The sequence below is a fragment of the Rhinatrema bivittatum genome, chromosome 7 (assembly GCF_901001135.1).
Source record: "Rhinatrema bivittatum chromosome 7, aRhiBiv1.1, whole genome shotgun sequence".
In the NCBI taxonomy this organism is placed as follows: Eukaryota; Metazoa; Chordata; class Amphibia; order Gymnophiona; family Rhinatrematidae; genus Rhinatrema; species Rhinatrema bivittatum.
The window spans coordinates 261,521,389-261,543,628 of NC_042621.1; the positions used below are offsets into that span (position 1 = coordinate 261,521,389).

Consider the following 22,240-nt stretch of genomic DNA (forward strand, 5'->3'; position numbering starts at 1 on the left):
CATGAGAACAGAGCCTCAGCCTGTAAAGTAGTTTTAATGCTGCAAATGGAATATGATACATGATTTAATCCCCCATGTCTTTCCCCACCTTCCCTGACTGACACAGGATCCCATGCTGCGCGAAGGCATGAAGGAAGTGCCCTCCAAGACTAACCCTCTGTGCTGCTCTTTTGTAGCAGGGGTCACTGTAGCAGCTCCATATAAAGAAGCCATGTTTCATATGAAACGGAATAAACAATTATAAGCAGAGAATACATATAAAGTACAAAAATATGTGATGCTGGGTTCCAGTTTTCCTCTGTGAAGACACATTGCTCCAATGTTTATATTACAGGTTTTGGTGGTCTGGGTTGCCACAGTTCTTGACTCTAGAGCAGAGGTGGCCAACTCTGGGCCTCGAGAGCCAACAACTTGTATGCACAGAACTGAGGCAGTGGGCATGCAAATCTCTCTCATTCGTATTCATGAGGGGCAGGGGCAGACTGACTGTGCAATAGGGCAGTGCTTGAGGGTCCACAGCACTCTCCCATAACCTGGGATGGACAGTGAGCACCAGCTCACTGTCCATCTACCCCTGATGAGGGAAAACCTGAAAATCTGACTGGTGGCCCTCGAGGATCAGCTTGGTCCGGCCTGAGCACCACGTGCAGGGGTGGCAGTGGCCAATTTCTTCCCCTCCTGCTTTATGTGTGGTTGGCAACGCCATTTGGATTCTTTCCCTTTAATGCCTTCCTGGTGTCAGCCTGCCACTCTTGCACCAGCTCCGTTGGCGTTTTCCCATCCTGCAGTGGGAGAAAGGGAGGAGAAAACTGAGGAGCAAAACTGAAGGAGCTGCAATATCGTAAAGCCTGGCTTTTCCCAGCAACCAGTCAACGTGCAGGGCTGCTGGCATTTCTTTATTTCCCATCTGTATACAACGCGGTAAAAAGTTTCACTTTGATGCATGGGGGAGGAACCTGATTTTAACAGAGACAATAATCTAAGGTTCATTTCTAGCACAGCATTGCCCATTACTATACACACTAGGAGGATTCTTCTACACCTTTTTATTACAGCTCCCTAATCTCAGTAAGAAGCAGGCTCTGGTTTAGCTCATTAGGAACAATAAGAAGTCACAACTGGGCTGAGACCTTGTGGATTGATTCTGCATATTTAAACTGTAAATATTCAGTCTGGGGAATTCTGCCTGTGCCTTACTGAAAACAATGATTCTTGAGCAACATTGGCATGCTGCATGGGTACAGGCAACATTTATAAACTTACAAACTAACGGGCCGATTCAGTAAAAACACGGGAGAGCGGACGAACGCCCGCTCTCCCAGCGCATGCACCGGCCACTTGCCGGTGCGCGCGATGCAGTATTTAAATGAGGTGATGCGGTAGAAATGGGCAAAAGGAGGCGCTAGGGACACTAGGGCGTCCCTAGCGCCTCCTTTTGACCAGGAGCGGCGGCTGTCAGCGGGTTTGACAGCCGACGCTCAATTTTGCCGGCGTCGGTTCTCGAGCCCGCTGACAGCCACGCACTCGGAAACCGGACGCCGGCAAAATTGAGCGTCCTGTTTTCGGCCCGACAGCTGCCGGCCCAATTTAAATTTTTTTTCTGTTTCTTTTTTTTTTTACTTTTTACACCCTTTGGGACTTCCGACTTAATATCGCTATGATATTAAGTCGGAGGGTGCACAGAAAAGCAGTTTTTACTGCTTTTCTGTGCACTTTCCCAGTGCCGGCAGAAACTAGCGCCTACCTTTGGGTCAACGCTAATTTCTGAAAGTAAAATTTTATTTATTATTTATTTAACACTTTTAATATACCGACATTCGTGGAGCACATCAGGCCGATTTACAAAAAATTTGGAAAAGGCAGAAAATACAAAGAACACTGTAGGGGGAAAGGGGGAGCAGGCGAGAGCAGGGGGGAGAGAGGGGGGGTGAGAGCAGCTGGAGAGGATAGTGCAGCAGTGCAACATATGATAGGAACTATAATTAACTGGACCCATCAAAATGTGCGGCTTGGCTGCACATTTTACTTTCTGTATCCTGCGCGCATACCTAATAGGGCCATCGGCATGCATTTGCATGTTGAGGGCGCTATTAGGTGCCGCGGGTTGGACGCGCGTTTTCCGCCCCTTACTGAATAAGGGGTAAGGGAAAATGCACGTCCAAGGGCAGGTTAACAGTGCGCTCCATCGATACAGTACAGTGCGCTCCGTCGTAGCGCACTGTACTGTATCGGCCTGTAAATAAGCATAACCCTTTATTTCAGTCCAGCATTTTACTCAATCTTCCTGCTTATCAGAGTATTTGTACTTGTCTTTCCACATAGAGATCTTGATTTGCCTCCTCTCTCATCTTTTATCGCTTCCATATCTTCCCACTCAGATCATGAACTATTTGCGAGAAGGACCTCCCTCCCCTAATACACTCATATCACGTGCACCCGCTCGGTCCCCGCACTGATGCACGTCTCTGGTGCCACGCTGCAAACGTGGTCAGCGGTGACATCAAGAATTAAAAAAAAAAAAAAGGAATGATTGAACTGAACTGAAGCACTCACCGCATTCCTTGCCATCATGTTGGCACCACAGATGATCAACATTTTAATGATCTTGTACCGGTTCAGTCTCACAGCGTCGTGCAAAGCGGTGTCGCCTTCCTGCAATTGACAAGACAAAGAGATGTGTCATCCTGCTCACGTCCTCACTGACACTGGACAAGAAAACCGGGCAGAGAGCAGATATCATTTTCTTTTTCCAGATGGATTTCTCCAGGCCTGGTTTCACCCCCGCTGTCTGCTGCGACTGGCGTAAAACCAGAACTGGGTCAGCCTGCCTGGAAAAGTGGAGGCAGCAGGTAACCCTACAGGGAGAAGATGCTCAAGCTGTTCATGCACTGGGATTAAAGAGTGGACCCAGAACTGGCTGCTCGTGTCCACTTGAAGTAGACTGTGTACACATTGCCTAGAAGATCTTGAATTTGATTTCTAATGTGGTAATGTCAAAAATAATAGTCTGTGCTTTATGAAAATCTTAAAGGAGCTTGAACACTATTTCAAGTTTGGTGAATTTCCATAAGAACATAAGAAATGTCAGGCTGGGTCAGACCAAAGTCCATCGAGCCCAGCATCCAGTCTCCAACAGTGGCCAACCCAGGTCGCAAGTGCCTGGCAGATCCCATAAAGCAGATCTAATTCCTGTTACTCCCCAGTTGCTTGTTTACTGCCTACTATTTCTCACCCTATTAATGTGTCTTCTCATAGACTCTTTTGTATCCTCCTTCAGTCTTCATTACTTTATTTCCTTTTCTGTCCTATCATCAGCAGGGGGAAACAGGAAGCTGGCATGTGCTGGCCATCTGTTAGGGTCCTCCAGAAACTTGGCATTGTGATGCCATCATTCAAGAAACATCATTTAGGAGAAACACAAAAAAAGAACACTTATCTATTGTGGGTGCATCCTAATAGCCTACTTTACCCTGGGAACTGTGGGAGGAGCAGGATTTTCTGAGGTTTAGAAAAAAAAATTAAAGCTTTCTTTGTTACCCATGCTTTTCAGTCAGATGGTCACGGTGTTCCTATCTCTGTTCCCCTTGATCATTTGTCTGAGGTTGAGAATGTATTTTATTTGATAGGACAGTTTGGTACGTGTTATGCACTAGCTGTATTTTATTCTCTTTTATGTTTGTATGGATGAGTGTTGTACATTTTGTTATTTATAATGTGATGTTATTGTAATTTTATTTTGTGAAGTGCATGTGTTTTATTCTGTACTCCACTGAGATTGTTGTAATGTATTAGCAAACTATAAATGATTTGAATAATAATAATCTGCTGTAAGCAGGTGCCAGCCTGACCATGACTGACAGCCAGCTAAGCCATGTGGAGCATCTAGCTGCTGCCTTTGTTGAAAGGGGTACCTCAACATGAGGCACCCTGTCCACACAAAGTTATTTTTGCTAACATTTAGAACTTGGCATGCAGCATGGGAACATTTAATCATAAGAACATAAGCTTTGCCATACTGGGTCAGACCAAAAGTCCATCAAGCCCAGTATCCTGCTTCTAACAGTGGCCAATCCAGGTCACAAGTACCTGGCAGGATCCCAAGGGGATAGTTAGATTCCTTGCTGCTTATTCCAGAGATAAGCAGTAGATTTCTGCAACCCCATCTTAATAATGGTTTATGGACTTTTTCTCCAGGTATTATCCAAATCTTTTTTACACGCAGCTACACTAATACCTTTCAACACACCATTTGGCAACAAATTCCAGAGCTTACTTATTCATTGAGTAAAAAAATATTTTTGCCTATTAGTTTTAAATGTATCACCTAGTAACTTAATTGTGTGTCCTCTAGATCTTGTATTCATTCAAAGAATAAACAACTGATTAATGTTTACTCATTCCATTCCACTCATTATTTTATAGACCTCTATCATATCTCCCCCTCAGCTGTCTCTTCTCCAAGCTGAAGAGCCCTAGCCTCTTTAGCCTTTCCTCATAGGGGAATTGTTCATCCCCTTTATCATTTTGGTTGCCTTTCTCTGTACCTTTTCTAATTCTGCTATATCGTTCTTGAGATGTGGTGACCAGAACTGCACACAATAGTCAAGGTGCGGACCCCCCATGAGGCAATACAGAGGCATTATGATATTCTCTGTTTTATTCTCCATTCCTTTCCTAATAATCCCTAGCAATCTATTTGTTTTATTTTTATTTATACATTTTTATATTTATACATTTTTATATACCGACATTAGATCAGTGATGTCACATCAGTTTACAGATAACGGAAAGGAAATAAGGGGGGGGTGCTTATTTCTTACAGTGAAACATATTTCTAACAATGCAACATAATGAAACAAATTCTTGTGTATTTCTAATGAGGCAACATGATAAAAAATATAAAATATAATAAATATAAGTAGGTACAAATCTCTTCTAATGCAACTTATTGAATCTTGAGTTCTTATAACGAAAAGTAATGAACATAATGAGCATGCGACATGGGACTTGGAAGCAGAAAAATATGGGACAGATTCTTAAAAAGTACGCACGCGTGTACTTTTGTTTGCGCGACCGGCGCAAACAAAGGGTCGGTGCGCGCAAGGCTGCACAAAATCGGCAGGCCTCGGAGGGAACTTTTTTTTGTCCCTCCCCACCTTTCCCTCCCTTCCCCTATCTAACCCACCCGCCAGCCCTAACTAAATCCCCCTCCCCTACCTGCCTCTGGCAGGTGTAACTTGCGCGCATTGCCAGCTCCCTGCCCTGGCACAGGCCGCTGTGCCGGAGCACTCGGCCCCGCCCCCGGACCGCTGTCACGCCTCCAGCCCCGCCCCCGGACCAACACCACGCCCCGGGCACGCCCCAGACACGCCCCCAAATGCCGCGCTGCCACTGACACGCCCCCCAAGCAAAGCCCCGGGACTTACGCGCGCCCCGGGGGCTTTTTGCGCGCCGGCGGCCTATGCAAAATAGGCACGCCAATGCGCAGGGCTTTTAAAATCTACCCCTATGTGTAACAACGGTCGGACGGGAATATGGTACTAAAAAGAAAGGGGGTGGTGGGGGGATAGGATCATTGGGGGAAGGCTTGTCGGAAGAGCCAGGTTTTTGCTTTCTTTGCTGCCACTGCACACCGAGCAGAAGATTTCAACTTATTATCAACGATGATGCCTAGATCCTTTACCTGAGTGGTGACTCCTAATGTGGAACCCTGCATTGCATAGTTATAATTTGGGATCACCAGAAAGTGTCCTTCACCAGACACCTGCATCACACTGCGGAGTGCAGCAGGAAACCATGTTTCTATAGCAGCATATTGTTAGGGCCAGAAGGAGTCTGTAGGTCTGCATGGGGCACTGCATCCAGGAGATTGCCTCCGCATCATGATAATGATAATATAATATTTTATTTATTTATCAAGTTTTATATACCGTCATTAAGAAATATTCCATCACAACGGTTTACAAAATGTTCAAAATCAATAAAAGTAATAATAAAACAGAAAAGGTAAATAAATACATAATAAGTATAATATTACTTCATAAAAAATGTGGACATATTAGAACTTATAGTGTAAAAAGAGTAAAGACTATAAAATAATCATATGCAATAGTTAAATAATTCAAATAAATAAAATAAGAATAAAATAAAATAATTTAAAATGTAATTTTCCATGATGATGTAGTACACATGGTTGGCAGCAGTATCGTGTACATGTATGCATGAATGCATATCTATGAAACCAATACTGTTAGCCATGCAGGTGTGTTGTATGTGAATTAATAGGACAAAGCTTTTGCATGTTTAGGGCAAACAGAATATTGCTAATGCTTTTCTAGCCCTTCGGTTATATTGAGTGTCTAAATATTACAAGAACACGTCATCTTTACAGGCCTAAGACACATCCACTGAGGCAAGCAACTGATAATACAGAAGAGGATGGAAAAGTGCTAATTAGTTGGAAAACAGGAGCCCCGATTGGCAGAAAACCAGAGCAGCAAAAGAATGCTGTAGGACAGTGTATTGGTGCTAAACCTTTGTACCAAGCATTGCCCACTTATTCTAACTGGCAAGTCACTGCCTGATCATCATTCTACACTATTTTTGCATTTCTCCATTAAACAAAATGCCTTTTGTAATTGTAGCAGAACTCGTGGAATCCCTTTGGTCTTACACTGCATGCTCTCTGCTCCCACCCAGAGAAGACTTGAGAGGTTCATCTTTGAAGAACCTGTGCTGTACTTTTGGAAACAATATTTGGCTCTTGCCGCCTTTAAGAGGACAGCACCTGTTGGTACCATCTTCAGTACATGAGGGCATGGGCACTTGACTGGTACCAGCTCTGGCAAAAAAAAGTGCACTCACTCTGTCTTTGGCATTGACATCCACCCCAGCAGCTATCAGGTGTTCTACAATGTCCGCATGACCAGTGCGGGTAGCAACATGCAGAGGTGTACTCAGAAGCTAAAAGAGAGAAGAAACAGACATTTAAAATAAATCCAGAAGAGGGAGAAAGTTTACTGAATTAATTACAACACATAATCGTGTCTAATAATATACCAGGCGTCACTGTCATGGTGTACTAAGTGCTGTGGTATATATAACGGGCTTTTCATAGTCCTATGCATGACCCAGATTAAATAAGCAAGTAGAAAATGTGTCATCAACCATGTACTGTCTGATTTTAAATCTTCTTCTAGTATATAAGTACTAATGTGGTTAATTAGGTCCATTCATTTCTTATCCAAGATTGATGAAACAATTAGCAGACAGCAGCACTTTCCCTAGGCTTGGGGTAGGCCAGCTTATCTATCCAGAGACTTTTCTCCTCTCGTGGGGGCTGCCTAGTTTTCAGTTTGGGGGTTACAATTTTCAGAGATACCCTGTGTTCTGAGGGTGTTTGATGTGCTATAGCAGAAGCGTTGTTATTCGGAGGTAGAGTTATTTATCTATTGATGCAGTAGTGTGTTCTCCCGTGTACAGACTCCTCAGGTCTCCACTAGCCTAAGCCATGGGTTAGGAAGCTTAGGCGAGGGGGCCCTACCATTCTTAGCAGCACCTTCTCATAGGTTTGCTGGAGTGGGGAGCTCCTGTTTGGATAAGGAGGAGAGGGGCGAGTTTAGAGAGAGATGTGGCACATTTGGTTAACCATTTGCAGGAAAGGGAGCTGTTTCTTTTCCATTTCCAGTTCTAAGCCTCATAGAGGCTTTCCCCTCTCCAGTGCACCACGACCTGGAAGAGTTCGCCTCCACGTTACAGAGAAAGTAAATTGTTTTGTGAAGTAAATTTTGGAAGTATTTCCCCTTCCCCTTTTGTGAATCCCTGGCCTTGGCTTGAGGAGGGAATGGGCTCTGCCTTGGGAGGACCAGGGGTAGAGAAGACCTGCTGTGCCCATCTCCCCACCCATGGAGAGACAGTGGTGACTCGCCACAAGAGAGAGTTTGTTTGTTGGAGCTTTGAGAAGAATTGTTTTGTACTTTTTCCCTGAATGATGAGGAAGCTTTGTCGCCACTCTTCCTTCCCAGGGGTTGGAGAGAGTGAAGAGCTGTTTTTTTTTCCTAGCCACAGGACCTTTTGATGAGAGAGATGCAATGATTCAATTTTGAGAGGAGAGCAGGAGTAAGAAGTTTCATGACATCCGGAGACCCCCACTGGCATCTTCACCCCAGGATACAGGACACAAGACAGTGTTTTTGAACAGCTAGAGCTCACCTGGACCTCAGATACTCTTTGGAGAAGGAATCCCGCTAGACTTAGGATAATCCCTCCCACCCATCTGGGATCTTTCTAAACCCAGGAGGGTAAGAAAAATCGCAGGACTCAGTGATGAGGGACACTTTCACAGAGAGAGAGAAGAGAAGTGTAAGGAAATACACAGTCTGGGATATGGATATCATTGGGAACAGCTTTGTTCATAAAAATTGATTAAATTGAACTAATTGCAGTAAAGTTGTAATTTGGAACACGCAACCAGAGTGCCTTGCCTGTTCCATTCATTGCACCTACCCTTAAGTATCATCAAGTACATGCAGTGAAGAGGCTTCCACCTTAAACCCTGGACCTTGAAAGTTCAGCCTTCTCCCCAGTCGAAAGAATACACACCCTGGGGTAAAAGGACTGGTGACTGTGAACAGGGATTAACCTCGGGCTAAAGAAATATTTTTGTTTGGCATTCACTGACGAGGACCTTGGAGAAGGACTACTTCAGGATTACTGTTTAGGCGGATTATAAATGTATTAAATAAATTAAATAGGAGAGTGGGGCAGATACCACGCCATTCAGGGAAGAGTGTGTTTGCATGGAGCTAGCAAAACTGAAAGCGGACAAAGCCATGGGGCTGGATGAGGGACATCCTAGGTTACCAACATTGATCAGAGAGGGGTAGATTTTATAAATTTACGCATGCGCGTACTTTTGTTCGTGCACCAGGCGCGAACAAACGTACGCTGGATTTTATAAGATACGCACGTAGCCGCGCGTATCTTATAAAATCTGGGGTCGGCGCGCGCAAGGGGGTGCACATTTGTGCAACCTGCGTGCGCTGAGCCCGGCGCGCGCTGCCTGTTCCCTCCGAGGCCTCTCCGAAATCGGAGAGGCCTCGGAGGGAACTTTCCTTCCACCTCCCCTCACCTTCCCCTCCCTAACCGACCCCCCCGGCTCTATCTAAAACCCCCCCTACCTTTGTTGGCAGATTTACGCCTGCCGAAAGCAAAGCAGGCGTAAATCTGCACGCGCCAGTGGAGTGCTGGCGCGCCATCACACGACCCGGGGGCTTGTCCGGAGGCCTCGACCACGCCCCCGGGCCGGCGTCATGCCCCAGACACGCCTCCCACCCCGCCCCAAAATTTGTGCCGCCCACCCGACACGCCCCCTTTGCAAAGCCCCAGGACTTACGCGCGTCCTGGGGCTTGTGCGCGCCGCCGAGCCTATGCAAAATAGGCTCGGCGCACGCAGGGGGGGGGGGGTTGGGGTAGGTTTTCGGGGGGTACGCGCGTATCTTACGCGCGTACCCCCCGAAAACCTACCCCAGATGTTCTGGTGGGTCCGTTGAAGGACCTGTTCAATACAGGAAACAGGAGTGGTGCCAAAGCATTTGAGAAGAGTGGATGTAGTGCCTCTTTACAAAAGTGGTAACAGGGAGGAGGTTACAGACTGGTTAGCCTTTCCTCGGTGGTGGGAAAATTAATGGAGGCACTGCTGAAGGAAAGGATAGTGAATTAACTACAATCTGCTGGGTTGCAGGATCCGAGGTAGCACGGTTTTACCAGGAGAAGGTTGCATCGAACAAATCTGATTGATTTTTTTTATTGCATGACTAGAGAGAATTAGGTCAAAAGCGTACACTGGATGTGGTTTACGTGAATTTCAGCAAAACCTTTGATACTGTCTTGCATGAGAGGGCTCATGAGCGAAATAAGCAGCCTGGGAATGAGTCCCAGGGTGGTGGACTGGAGGAGAGACAGGGGAAATGCAATACAGATTTTTAAATATCTGAAAGGTATCGGGGAAATGCACCAAAAAAAAAAAAAAGTTTTCCAGTGGGAAAGAAGCTGTAGAACATGACATGAAACTCCATGGTAGTAAACCCAGGAACAAGTTCAGAAAATATTTGTTTTCTCAGAAAGGGTGATGGATGCCTGGAATGCCCTCCCGGAGGAGGTGGGGGAGGAGGGATAAACAGGATCACCGGTGGCAAGAGGACATAAATGAAGCACTCTGGTAATGGAGCGGCCGTTACAAATCTGAACGAGAAGGTGAGGGGGGTAACCTGCACGGAGCGGCAGATACAACCCCGAACGCCTTGCTGCTGGGTAAAATGGAAGGAGCCGCCCTTCACTATGCTATAGTTGTACCTTGGATAGTTCTGTCTGCTGCTTGATACTCTGATCCGTTTATGTGAAACAGTTGCTCCAGCACTTTTTGCGTGAGCAAGTAAATACTTTTTAAATGCATGCATATCTAAGCAGAACGCTAGTTAGACACATTACTTAGTGACGTGGAAAGTAGCTGACTGCGGATCCTTGTAACTCCTCAGAATCTAACAGCTGATGCCGTCACTTGAGTTTCTCTACTGCTCAATGCGAGAGGATGAGCATATTCGGAGAGGGGAGTGGGTTACCCACATTCTAAAGGCTTTCGCTGGTGGAATCACTTTGGGGCGCACCCTGGCCACTGTTTGCCGACAGCTCCTTTTCACGGGCGTTTTGAAGAGCTTCAGCTGCAGAGTTCTGGCCTGGTGAGGCTCGGCTTCAGGGCTTTAGTCTCCTCTACGTGCGTGGCAGGAAGGCAGTGCGGACTCACTTTGTCCTTCATGTTGACATCGGCTCCTTGCTGCTGAAGGAGTTTAACCACCTCCAGTCTGCCACCTCGGCAGGCCCAGTGGACGGCTGCTGAATCCAACTGCAGAGACAAAAGCGATCCTACTAGTATTTTCTCCTCTGAGCTCCAGCTCTCTCCCCTTCTCCCAAAGAATTCAGATTTATCAAGTACTGTGCCACATTCCTAGCATCCTTCTGCACCCGAGGAGAAAAAGCCTTAGGAAACCAGGCCCCTAGACTTCATTTTGATGGGACCCAGAAATCCAGTCTGGCATTTTCCTGAGGCTGGGAAACACGTTAGCTTCCTGAGGCGCTCATTCACTACCATGTGAAAAACGCTATTTTTTTGCATGGTAAATGGCCTCACATTATTTCAGTCTCATCACGTGTGTATTCAAAAATACCCTAAACGATGTCAAAGAGCATGGCTTGCTGAAAAATGTGCAAGCTGCATTATTTGATCTGAAGTCAGCTAACTCTTCTGGGAACATTGGGAAGTTAACGCATGCCCCGATGCTCCTGGGGCCCTGTCTTAAAGAGCCCATGGTGCTCCCCCCTCAAAAGTACTGAAAAATCCCAGGGATCTACATAGACCCCAGTTCCACCCCCTCCCTCTGCTGCTTCTGGGGTGGACCGATGTCAAAATAAAGAAAAATACCATTTTAATATCAGTTCCAGCCCCATGCCCAACCCTTCCCCCTTCATCAAAAAAGTCAGTCCCCAAAGGCCAGGACCCCCACCCTAGCCCACTCCCCAGAACCCAGAGCAGCCCTTAGGCTGCCATATTTCCGGATTTTCTTTTATGAAGGGGAATGGTTGGGGTCTGGCACTGTTAGTAAAAGTGCATTTTTCTTGTATTTTGATAGGAGTTGGCTCCAGGGGCTCCAGGGGCCCTGTGGGATGGAGGGGGGGGGGGCGGATCTATGCAGGCCCCCGGGTTTTTCAGTACCTTGGGTGGGGGAGCAGCTTTCTAAGCCATGGCAGCCCCATGGTCCTGGGAGTCACCATTGTGAGATCTTTGGGTGGTTATTTACTGCCTCGGGATTTTCCCCCAGAGTATTTAACCCCGAGGAAAAATACCGAGGGAATCGCAAAGCAGCAGGGCCAATTACATTGGGTTTGTGACTTCTGTGGTATTTTTCCCCCTCAGGGTAAAATAATATTGTGACTTAGCAATTGAGCCCCTACGTTTTCAGAAAGACGGAGGGTTCCTTTCGTTTTGTGAAATGCGATCAGTGGATTCCTTTGCCATTCTGAAGCAGATATCTTTCACTGGAGCAGGAACTGCACTGATTTCTCTGTGAAGGCTCTCTCCTTTTTCACACCACCACCCCTTTCTTTCCAGGACCTGGGGGGTCATTGGGCATCTACCTGTGAAACATTTCAGGAATTAATCATCGGTTCCGAGGCCGACCCGATGGCTCTGATTCCTGGTCGGGTTTCTGCTCCCCGAGGCTGGCAGGGGACACTGCGTGGGCAGCGTTCACAGCTCCCAAGAGGAAGAAGCAACACCCAATGGCACCGAGTGATCCAGGCCCAGGATTATCGGTTTCCGGTCTGTGGGTCCTGGCTGAGGGCTGAACCGGCAATGGCTGGTCTGAAAAGCGGGCGAGGATGCTATAAAAGTAATGGGGAAAACTCCTGCGTGGGTGCAAAGGAAGGTTCGCAGCAGCATAGCCCAAAAGAGGCAGACTCTGACTGAGCTGGAAGGCCCCGTCAGCAGGAAGAGACCGCCAGACCAGAAAAGGCTCATCAGTTGTGCATGCTAGCAGCAAAAGGGAGCGCCTGACGCGGCTGGGAAGAGGAGCCTCTCTTACTCTGTCTGTGAAGTTGATGGAAGCTCTGCTGTCCAGCAGTTTCTGCAAAATGTCCACATGGCCCTCCAGGGACGCTCTGTGCAGTGCTGTTCTCTTAAACTGGAGAAGTCAAGAAAAGAAAGGAGGGTTTTAGGGCAGATTCTCACAATGCAAGAACGAAGTCGCTGGCTATGGGCTGTCTTCCAGCCAGACAGCTGCATCCTACTAATGAATGGATGAGCACGGGAGCTGCTTCCTTTGCGTCTGGCAACGTGTGCCCAATCCACGAGGGGGCAAGCAGGGCTACGGTATGGGCTGTGATACAGAGGGAAAGAATGGCAAAGCCTGGACTGGCCGCCTCCAGCTGCACCAGTGGTGCTCGGTAACGTGAAATGGAGCTGGGAGCGGGGCAGAGCTGAGCAGGCTTCGAAGCAACCTTATAGTATCTGGAATGTTGAGCAGTCTTGGTTCTCAGCATTAGGCTGCATTTTTTGCTCTGCATGAACGCCACAGCTGCGATACAAATATTATGCTATCTGTAAGTCATGGGGGATTTCATTTTAACTTGCATTATAATATACAATGACCTCGCTGCAAGCTGATCGCACGGAGTTACAATTTATGGACATAATTACTGTCCAGGCATAAGTGAAATGACCTAAATGCATCCATATCCCAAAGGGGGGGGGAGAATGTTTCTGTAAGCTCGGAAGAGAACATGGCACCTCATCACAAGTGTCGGAAGAGCCTCCGTCCTCCAGGAACTTCTGAATGATTTTTATCTTGCCTTCTACAGCAGCTTTGAGGAACGTCTCTGCATCCACTGGACCTGTCTGAGAAGTAGCAAAAAAAAAACAGTATGACGTTATCCCCGGCTCAGTTTCTGTAAGAAAGCAGTGGGAAAAGGCCCCTCAAATCACGACAGCTTCGGATGGCTTCCCAGCTTTGTGCAAGGAAAGCCTGGACTGTGCCCACCCCCCACTCTTGTCGACGCCCAGTACGGTCACTCCAGTTATCCTCCAGCCCCCTTCCCCCCTCCCAACCCCCGCAACAGGTGTGCGGTATTCTGGCGGGCTCTCTGCAGGCCGCCACTGTCTCCAGTTGCCGAGTCACCAGAGCGAGGCGCAGCACTCCCGTTTCAGCAGGCTGGCGCCGCGCGAGATCTGCTGGCCCGCAGAACGGCGGACAGCCGGGCTGCGCGGAGCAATGTGTGCACTGCGTGTGTCCACCGGCGTGAGCGCAGCAGGGGGAGGAGCCACTGAAGCAAACATGACACACACACAAAGGAGCTGCCTATTTTATATTGTGAGTGTGATGAAATATTAATATTCTCTCCTCTCTTTATCCCCCCCCCGCTCTCCATTTCTCTTCTCTTCCACCCCCCAGGCACACGCAGGCTATCTTTAAAATCTTCTGGCAGTCTCAATAGGTTATAACCTTTTCTCTGTATCATACCGTGTCAGAAGTGAGATTGTCTCCATCCCTCTATGTCCAGTGCTCTCTCTGCCCCAAACTGATGAGAATTTTCTCCGCGCCTATAAACCTCCTCAAGCAGCCCCCTGTGCCAAATGGTCCCCCTATGTCTGTCCTCCACAAATCTCTCCCTGTTTCATACCCTAGAACAATGGTTTTCCAAAATGTTCATCTTGGGACCCAGTGGATGAAGAACACTTATCCCTATGATGTGAACAATAATATCTTCTGACTAGAGTTTCTATAAAGTAAGGATGAAGGACACTAAGGGCTCGCTATAACCATTTGACATCAAGTAATGCCTAAAGTTAGACACCGACATTACTCCTAAACCATTGCTCTTCTATCGCGTTCTCCCTCTCTTTTTCTCCCCACTACTCCCTTGCTCTCATCCTCTCACCCCCTCCCATAGGCCATCCCCCATTACTTGCTCTCATCCCCTCCCCAGCCTCCATTACTCACTGAAGCACACCACCCAGCCCTATTGCCACGCACTCCTCCAGTGCTTAGTGTATTTTCTTATACCAGCAAGTTACTCCTCTGCGAATGCTCCAGGTGGGCCCGGGATTTTGCAGAATGCTGGCAGTAATTCTCCCTTTGATTAGCAGAGGCCTACACCTTTGCCACCCTGTACCGACTCCGTACTCAGGCAAAGAAACATCTGTGGCGTAAGGATTCACAGATTCCAGACCTCGCTTCACCGCTTATGGTCATAGTCATGTTTAGGTATATCTCTGATTACACCTCTTTACAGCCTTGAGTCGGTGGCAGAATGCTATATGCGTTTCCTCTGAACCAGCAGAACAGCTGGGGATGGGAATGGGAATGGGCTGTGATCTCCAGTACTGCGCCATGACCCCAAGTTTGAAAATCACTGATGTAGGATGTCTCCATATCTCACACACACACACACACGCAGAATCTCCTTTGTTCTTCATGAGGTGCTGTGGATTTTTCCGCCTTCTCCTAACCCCGTGCATTAATTTTGTTCTATAAATATTTAAGAAACACATTGAAGCTTCTGAACCACTAAGAAGAGATCCCAGAGCATTGCGACCGGAGCCCACAGTTGTAAAAATTGATAAGGGGGGGGGGGGGGAAGACAAAACCACTTACAATTCCTTCAGGCTGGGGCCGGAGCTCGGGGGCTGCAACCTTGGCCCTTTTGATCTTCCTCTCTTTCCTTTTCTTCCGTAATTCAATGAGGTTCTGAATGCCGCCTATGTCTATGATCTCCCTTCGCAAGTCTAACGAAGTCCTTCTCACTCTTTCGTCTGCCTATAAAGTTGTATAAAGAACAACCTATGAGAAAAAGTGTACGGACACGCCCCCCTTACACTGCAAATCTGCTTCAGGCTGAGAGGCGGGAGCAAGGAGCAGCGTCAGCCATGACAGCCAAATAAAGAGTCCAGGTGTACAGTCAATTCTTGCATACATATCAGATGGATTAAGTTAAGAACGTAAGAACTGCCATACTGGGTCAGAGCAAGGGTCCATCAAGCCCAGCATCCTGTTTCCAACAGTGGCCAATCCAGGTCACAAGTACCCATCAGGATCCCAAATAGTAGATGAATTCTATGCTGCTTATGCTCCGGGATAAGCAGTGGCCTTCCCCAAGTCTATTGTTTAATAACTGTTGATTGACTTTTTCTTTAGGAATGTAGCCAAACGATTTTTTAAACCCAGCTACGCTAATTGCTTTTACCACATCCTCTGGCAATGAATTCTAGAGCTTAATTGTGTGGTAGTCTTTTTATTTTTTGAAAGCGTGACCAATTGATTTGCATTTACCTGTTCTACTCCACTCATTATTTTATAGTCCTCTATCATATCCCCCCTCAGCCGTCTCTTCTCCAAGCTGAAAAGTCGTAATCTCTTTAGCCTTTCCTCACAGGGGAATCATTCCATCCCCTTTATCATTTTGGTTGCCCTTCTCTGTATGTTTTCTTATTCTGCTATATCTTTTTTGAGATGTGGTGACCAGAACTGCACACAATACTCAAGATGAAGTCGCACCATGGAGCGATACAGAGGCAGTATGATATTCTCTGTCTTATTCTCCATTCCTTTCCTAACAATCTTTCACGGTTTAGTTTAATGCAAAACTTTTTATTTAAACCCCAGTCCTTTTCTGTTCTGTCAAAAGCATTTTTATATGCACAGTTTTTTGTTTTGTTTTTTTATTGCGTGCACAAAACTTGTTCAACTTTCTGCAGCACCAACAAATTGCTGGGAAGCAGCATAACTGCCTGCGTTTATTCTCACCAACACTGACCTCATTTTACTGCTTCTCTCCACACGCCTAGCCCCAGCAAAGCAGAAATAAAAGCCTCAAACCCTATTACTGTGAAACACTGAAAGTGGGAGCTGTGTCGCGGTCATTTTTCTGATTCCAGTGAACATTTTCTGAATTCCTGTTTCCATCCCCTGCAGTACTTTTTATTTTGTTTTTGGATCCAGCAGTTTCCTCCTGCTTCTTTGTACTCCCAGCTCAATCAAAACCAGTGTTATACCTCCTCCCAATTTACCTTTACCTCCACAGCATCTCCAGCTGTTTCAGGGAACTGGAGACCCAACTTGGGGAATGAACCGGGGACCTTCTGCATGGCAGTGCACAGCACTTGCCATCCTATTATGTTTCTCCTAAGTAATCCCCCTCCCCTTTTCCATTTTCACCCAACCGCCCTCCCTCCCTGTGTAGGTACCCATCACAGCTACAGTTCTCAGGCAGGGACTACAGGTTGCAGCTCCCGAGAGAACCCGGAACATGTGCACCCTGAACCCGGCCACTAGGTGTCACTATTGAGTGATGAACGGATTCCCTCTCTCCCAGAGGTTTTGTTTGCAGGCTCCGCAGCACCCCCAGCCCTTGTCAGACTGAGGAGCAAGAGCCAGGTCTGGATATCAAGCCCGGTTCTCCTGTCTGACAACCTATAGTGCTGCCACTGAGTTATCTGGCTGTCTCTCCTTACAATGGATCTTCATGGAGCAAAATCCCTGTCTAGTCTAAAGCGAATATACGATGTTAATGCATCATAATGAAGTACGCTTAGGGCAACCCTGCATAGTTCAGGTTGACTGATTTTGTGACGTTGCCTCCGCAATGCACTGCCCTGTAAACCCCATCTCAGGGCTCATCTAATTGTGTTGACTGTAGCTGTATTTGTATATCTCCAACTTCTCCTTCACTCTTTTACTATACAGCTTGTCTTGTGCATTTTGGCATGTGTTTTGTGTACTATCTACTGACAAGGTTATATCATATTGTGCCAGCAGTCAGTGGGATCAGTGTGCCACTGATAATGTTGGTACAGTCTGTGACAGTGTTTCCCAAGCCCAAGGCTAGGGATGGGTGAGAGGGGCAGCCATCCAGGCCGCAAAGCCCCTTGGAAGAAATGACGGAAACACAAACATGGGCCAACAGTGGATGTAAAGGCTGGAAGAGTGCTGCTGGCTTCTGCCGTCTGGGTTGTGGAGAGAGAGGCAAAATGGGGGGTCAAGACGAAAAGCAGGGATCAGGATCAGGATCAGGGGGTGGAAATATACTTGCCTGCCCTGGATACTAAAATGTCTAATTACAATTCTGGCATTTTCCACTCGCATTCGTTTATTTCTGACAAAGGAATACAGAGGGGCCTTAGTTTTACCATAAGTCCAGCAATGTCCCGACTCCCAGGTTGGATGTGCTTATCTTCTTTGAGCTCATTGGTGCTCACGTTAGAGCACCTTATCTTGCAAGAACAAGATTTGAATTTCTAAAAAAAAAACAATGTTTAGATGGAGTTTCCTTCCAGATATAATTACAAATACTTCCTTTTATGCTCTGATTATCCCAGTGCAGTCTGGGGAATGATAAATAAAGAAGGGTCTGAGTCAGGGAACTAAACTTCAGAATGAATAGTAAGTGCTTCCAATCTCTATGCGTGGTCTTTGACTAGAAAGGCGAGATATAAATCCGATAGACAGATTCATTTGCAGCCCAAATATCCAGCAGCTCTTAGAAAGCTGACATTCTGGTCCTACACTACGAAGGGAAGCCATCCCAAACCACATGATGGCTATTGCTGGCATCAAACATGTTAACCTTTCATTGAAATACTTTGGATTAGCTGAAGTGTTTGGAGGAATACAGTGGAGAAATGGTTAGGCTTTGATCACATGCGAGGGGCTTGTCACCTAACAGATGGGCAACGGTCAACCCTGAGTTGGCATTTGTTCTCTTCTGAGCATATTCAACTGATTCCTCAGCAAATACAAGGGGCAAGGATTACTATCGCATTCTTTTGGAAATCAATTTCTCAGACTGAGTTTTGGTTTAGGCTTGTTATGGATACTGCAATACTTAAAAAAAACCCCAAAACTTATTCACTCAGAGGTGACTTAGATGTTTACGTGTCTTTATTGGGAATGACCTGAATGAAGTTGCAGTGATAATATGTTTGGTTGATTCTTTTCGATATGCTGATGTTGCAAAAGGGGATGGAACAGCTCCCCTATGAGGAAAGGCTGAAGAGGTTAAGGCTGTTCAGTTTGGAGAAGAGACGGCTGAGGGGAGATATGATAGAGGTCTTTAAAATCATGAGAGGTCTAGAATGGGTAGATGTGAATTAGTTATTTACTCTTTCAGATAATAGAAGGACTAGGGGGCACTCCATGAAGTTAGCAAGTAGCACATTTAAAACTAATCGGAGAAAATTCTTTTTCACTCAATGCACAATTAAGCTCTGGAATTTGTTGCTAGAGGATGTGGTTAGTGCGTTAGTGTAGCTGGGTTTAAAAAAAGGTTTGGATAAGTTCATGGAGAAGTCCATTAACTGCTATTAATCAAGTTTTTTTGGGGTTTTTTTTTTAGAGAATAACCACTGTTATTACTGGCATCAGTAACATGGGATCTGCTTAGTTTCTGGGTGCTTGTCAGTTACTTGTAGCCTGGACTGGCCACTTTGGAAACAGGATGCTAGGCTTGATGGACCCTTGGTCTGACCCAGTATGGTAATTTCTTATGTTCTTATGCAATGGACGTTCTCTCATTGTTCTTGTGTTATATATGATTAGCTTAGTGTGTTTTTAAAAGAACTGTGATTGCTCTGCATTTAAATAAATAAAGAGTTCAAATAAAATGCTGCGTTGGCCAATGCTGTGTTGCCATTGAATACTCAGGTCTCGGATGCTGCCATCACCGACCCGAGATGTTCTATGCCCCAGACCCTCCAGTACCAAATACAGAAGCAAGCTCTTGATCATCATCAAGCATTGCAGTCAGTGCATCTGCCAGTGATGTGAAGAGCAGTTACTCCACTGAAAGTGCAAACATTATCCACCCTCTGAATCTTGACATTACTTTCTATATAAAAATATATCACTGCACAATACTGAAGATATGAAAGCCCTGTAATGCTCTCATACTGGGCTTTATTAACTTAATCTGGGCATAATGTAGTCTAAATTCAATTGTCTCCTCCCAATGCCTTGTAAAGTGCATTTTAAACTAGCATTCAACCTGCTTTCAGTTTGAAAAGCATTCTCTGGGGAGATCTGCATTTAATCATTTCTTTCTATACATTCTGGTATCTGCTTGCCTAACACTGTCCACTTATTGGAAAGCATAAAGTTTCATATCTAAAACGAGCCTTTCAGATGCCCTGCACAGATAAAGAAGGGGTTCATTCTCAGATCCTGGATGTAAGAGGGTTCAGGACTTGTGGGAGGAACAGGTGCTCTCCCAGCCTCCGCCTAGGAGAAGAGATTTGGGGCCACTGGTCTAATAGGTCCTTAGCTTGGGAAGATGTTTAATACCATTTAATTTGGGATTTCTATCCTGCCTCTCAGGGCTAGACAGACACTTCAAAGGTAGGTTTTACATGCTAGGTCACAGTAAATGTCGAAAAAAAATAGCTTTACATGTTCAGGCCAATGCACTATGCAAGCAATGCTCAGAAACCAAGCTGCAAAGGCAAAGAAGCGAAAGAATCAAAGGCAAAGAGAAATGTGGGCTGAAACTTTAACAAGCTGGGTTTCTGGAAACATCGCCCTGCTATGGGGGCGAGAGAGACCCACCTCAGCCTCCTCCTCGAGCTCCAGCTTCCGCTCGGTCAGCCTGGTGGCCCCTTTGATGCCCTCCTCCTCCATGGCTGGGCTCGCTGCGCCCCCTCTGCTGAGGAGGGCAATAGGGAGAAGAAATGCACTGCGGATGGCAGGGTACAGATCTGTGCCGGTGAGACTTTCTCTTTCTTGACAATTTCCTTAAAAAAAAAAAAGAACGGTCTTTTAGGTTCCAGTTTTTAAGACAATCAGACAGTCAGAAAATTAAAGTAATAAAAAGAAGAAAAAAAAAGAAGTTGATTCAGCGCGCAGAGCCCTCCGTTCCTCTGACTGGGATGTGGTACGGGGTTGTTATATACAGATTAGGCAGAGACTGCCCCTCCCCCTCCCCGGGGACCACTCTGACAGCCAGGAGGGGCCTCCCCTCCTGCACGTGAAGCGGGAGCCTTTCGCCACGAGCTCATCCTGCTGCGGTTCTTTCCTCGTGCCCTGGCCTTCACAGCGCGCCCTCCTCGGTCACCTCCCCATGCCCCAAGGGCACCTTTCTCCTACGATCGCTTGCTTTTCTCAGACGCAGCCCTCGAAAGGGGCAGAATCCCGAGCTTCGGTGCAATGTCCCATGCCTGACTATGCAAACCGTGGCAATGCTGGCAGTGATAGCCAGGAATGCCCGGGGGAATTCTCCCTGCAAATTCAGAGACATTGCACCAAGAAAGAGGGGAAGGCTCTTTTTATGTACGGACACAATCCGGGGGGGGGGGGGGGGGGCACGTGCAAATTTGCAGCAGCCTGCATAAATGACACCAGTTTTCAAAGCCCCCTTACACAGGTAAGTTCACTTTGGAAATTATCCTGGCCAAACCCCCTCTCTACCTACTGATCTGTGCATATTCTTCAAAATAAAAAAGGGCAGGGGTAATCCAAAGACCGCCCCCTACCCTCCCGAATATCTCTCCATTATGCATGTGTAAAATTACACATACAGGGTGTGTGCACGTAATAGTATGCCCATTATTGGGAGGGCAATTTTCAAAAGGGCCCTGTCTGTGGGTATAGCACTGTTGTATCTGCAGAAGTCCCTTTAAAGGGACAGTGCCTCTAGCAATACCCTGCACTGTTGATATCCTGTCATTCTTGTTTCACAGCTTTACTCCTGGCCAGTGATGGAGCACTGATCATTTGGGCCCCTCTCCCATCCCCTTTCGAGAAGGTGCCTGTACCACCACTCCCCAACACTGCTGATACCCTTCCCCTGCCCTCCAGATGCTGCCTCCATAGCCTCCTGCATTACCAATCTACCTCCCTACCACACTACACCTTCCCTTTCCTCCACCTCTCAAGATACTACTTCCACCTCTGGTATCACGGCCTCCCTCCCCCACACAACTGTAGTTTCATTGCAACCAATTAGTGTTGGCATCGCTGTGGGAGAACTCAGGAGCAGAATTCAGCAGCGGACCTGGTAGCACTGGAGGAGGATTGGGATTCAAAGAAGGTGCTGTGAGCCTATGCATGAAAGGTGAAGGCTGCAGGACCAGGGCCGTGCATCGATCAGCCCAGTGGCGAGGTGAGGAGAGCAGGTGTAGGATTGCATTGGACTCCTGCCAAGGCCTTCCAAAGACAATGCATTTGCCTGGCAAGGAGATGAAAAGATTGGATGTGGGACTGCATTAGGCCACCGACATCATAGTGCATTAGTCTGGTGTGGGGGAGAGAGGATGGCCCAGCTCCTAAAGAAGGAGGGGAGAAGGCAGGGAGCCACAGAGACAGAATGATGGACTCGGGGTACTTCATATCTTTGCCCGGCTTTGGAAGCACTATTATGGTAGCCAAATTTTGATCTCTATCAAATGCACCTTCCAGCCTGACTTGTTGGAACATATCACATAAAGATGGTATAATTAAATCACTCAAAATATGATAAAATTCGGAGTCAAAGCCATCAGGCCCTGGTGATTTGGCCAGTTTATTTATTTTATTTTATTTATTTATTTAACAGTTTTTTATACCGACCTTCATAGTAAATAACCATATCGGATCGGTTTACATTTAACAAGGGTATAACTGGAGTAACAATTCAAGTAAACGAAAGATAACAATAGGTAGGAATA

At 46.6% G+C, this 22,240-nt stretch overlaps 1 protein-coding gene across 2 annotated transcripts; it reads right to left on the bottom strand.

The window, feature by feature from the left end:
- Positions 1-14: 14 nt before the first annotated feature.
- ANKRD2 (ankyrin repeat domain 2) lies at positions 15-20,584 on the bottom strand. 2 transcript variants are annotated; one of them, XM_029610156.1, is made up of 8 exons: positions 20,145-20,582; positions 15,204-15,365; positions 13,340-13,447; positions 12,636-12,734; positions 10,802-10,900; positions 6,865-6,963; positions 2,554-2,652; positions 15-782 (listed from the first exon to the last, which is right to left on the bottom strand). In XM_029610156.1, the coding sequence occupies exons 1-8, from the start codon at positions 20,214-20,216 to the stop codon at positions 684-686; spliced, it is 837 nt and encodes a 278-aa protein (XP_029466016.1). In that variant the 5' UTR covers positions 20,217-20,582; the 3' UTR covers positions 15-683. The 2 variants fall into 2 exon arrangements, with proteins under 2 accessions (XP_029466016.1, XP_029466017.1); XM_029610157.1 differs by lacking the exon at positions 10,802-10,900 and having other exon boundaries at positions 20,145-20,584.
- Between the last annotated feature and the right edge of the window lie 1,656 nt (positions 20,585-22,240).

Excerpts from the sequence above, each read along its gene's own strand:
- ANKRD2 (XM_029610156.1), bottom strand. The coding sequence starts at position 20,216 with ATGGAGGAGGAGGGCATCAAAGGGGCCACCAGGCTGACCGAGCGGAAG. Across the intron at positions 6,964-10,801 it reads ATGTCAACATGAAGGACAAA|CTTCTGAGTACACCTCTGCA; the intron begins GTGAGTCCGCAC and ends TCTCTCTTTTAG. Across the intron at positions 783-2,553 it reads ACATGATGGCAAGGAATGCG|GATGGGAAAACGCCAACGGA; the intron begins GTGAGTGCTTCA and ends CTCCCACTGCAG.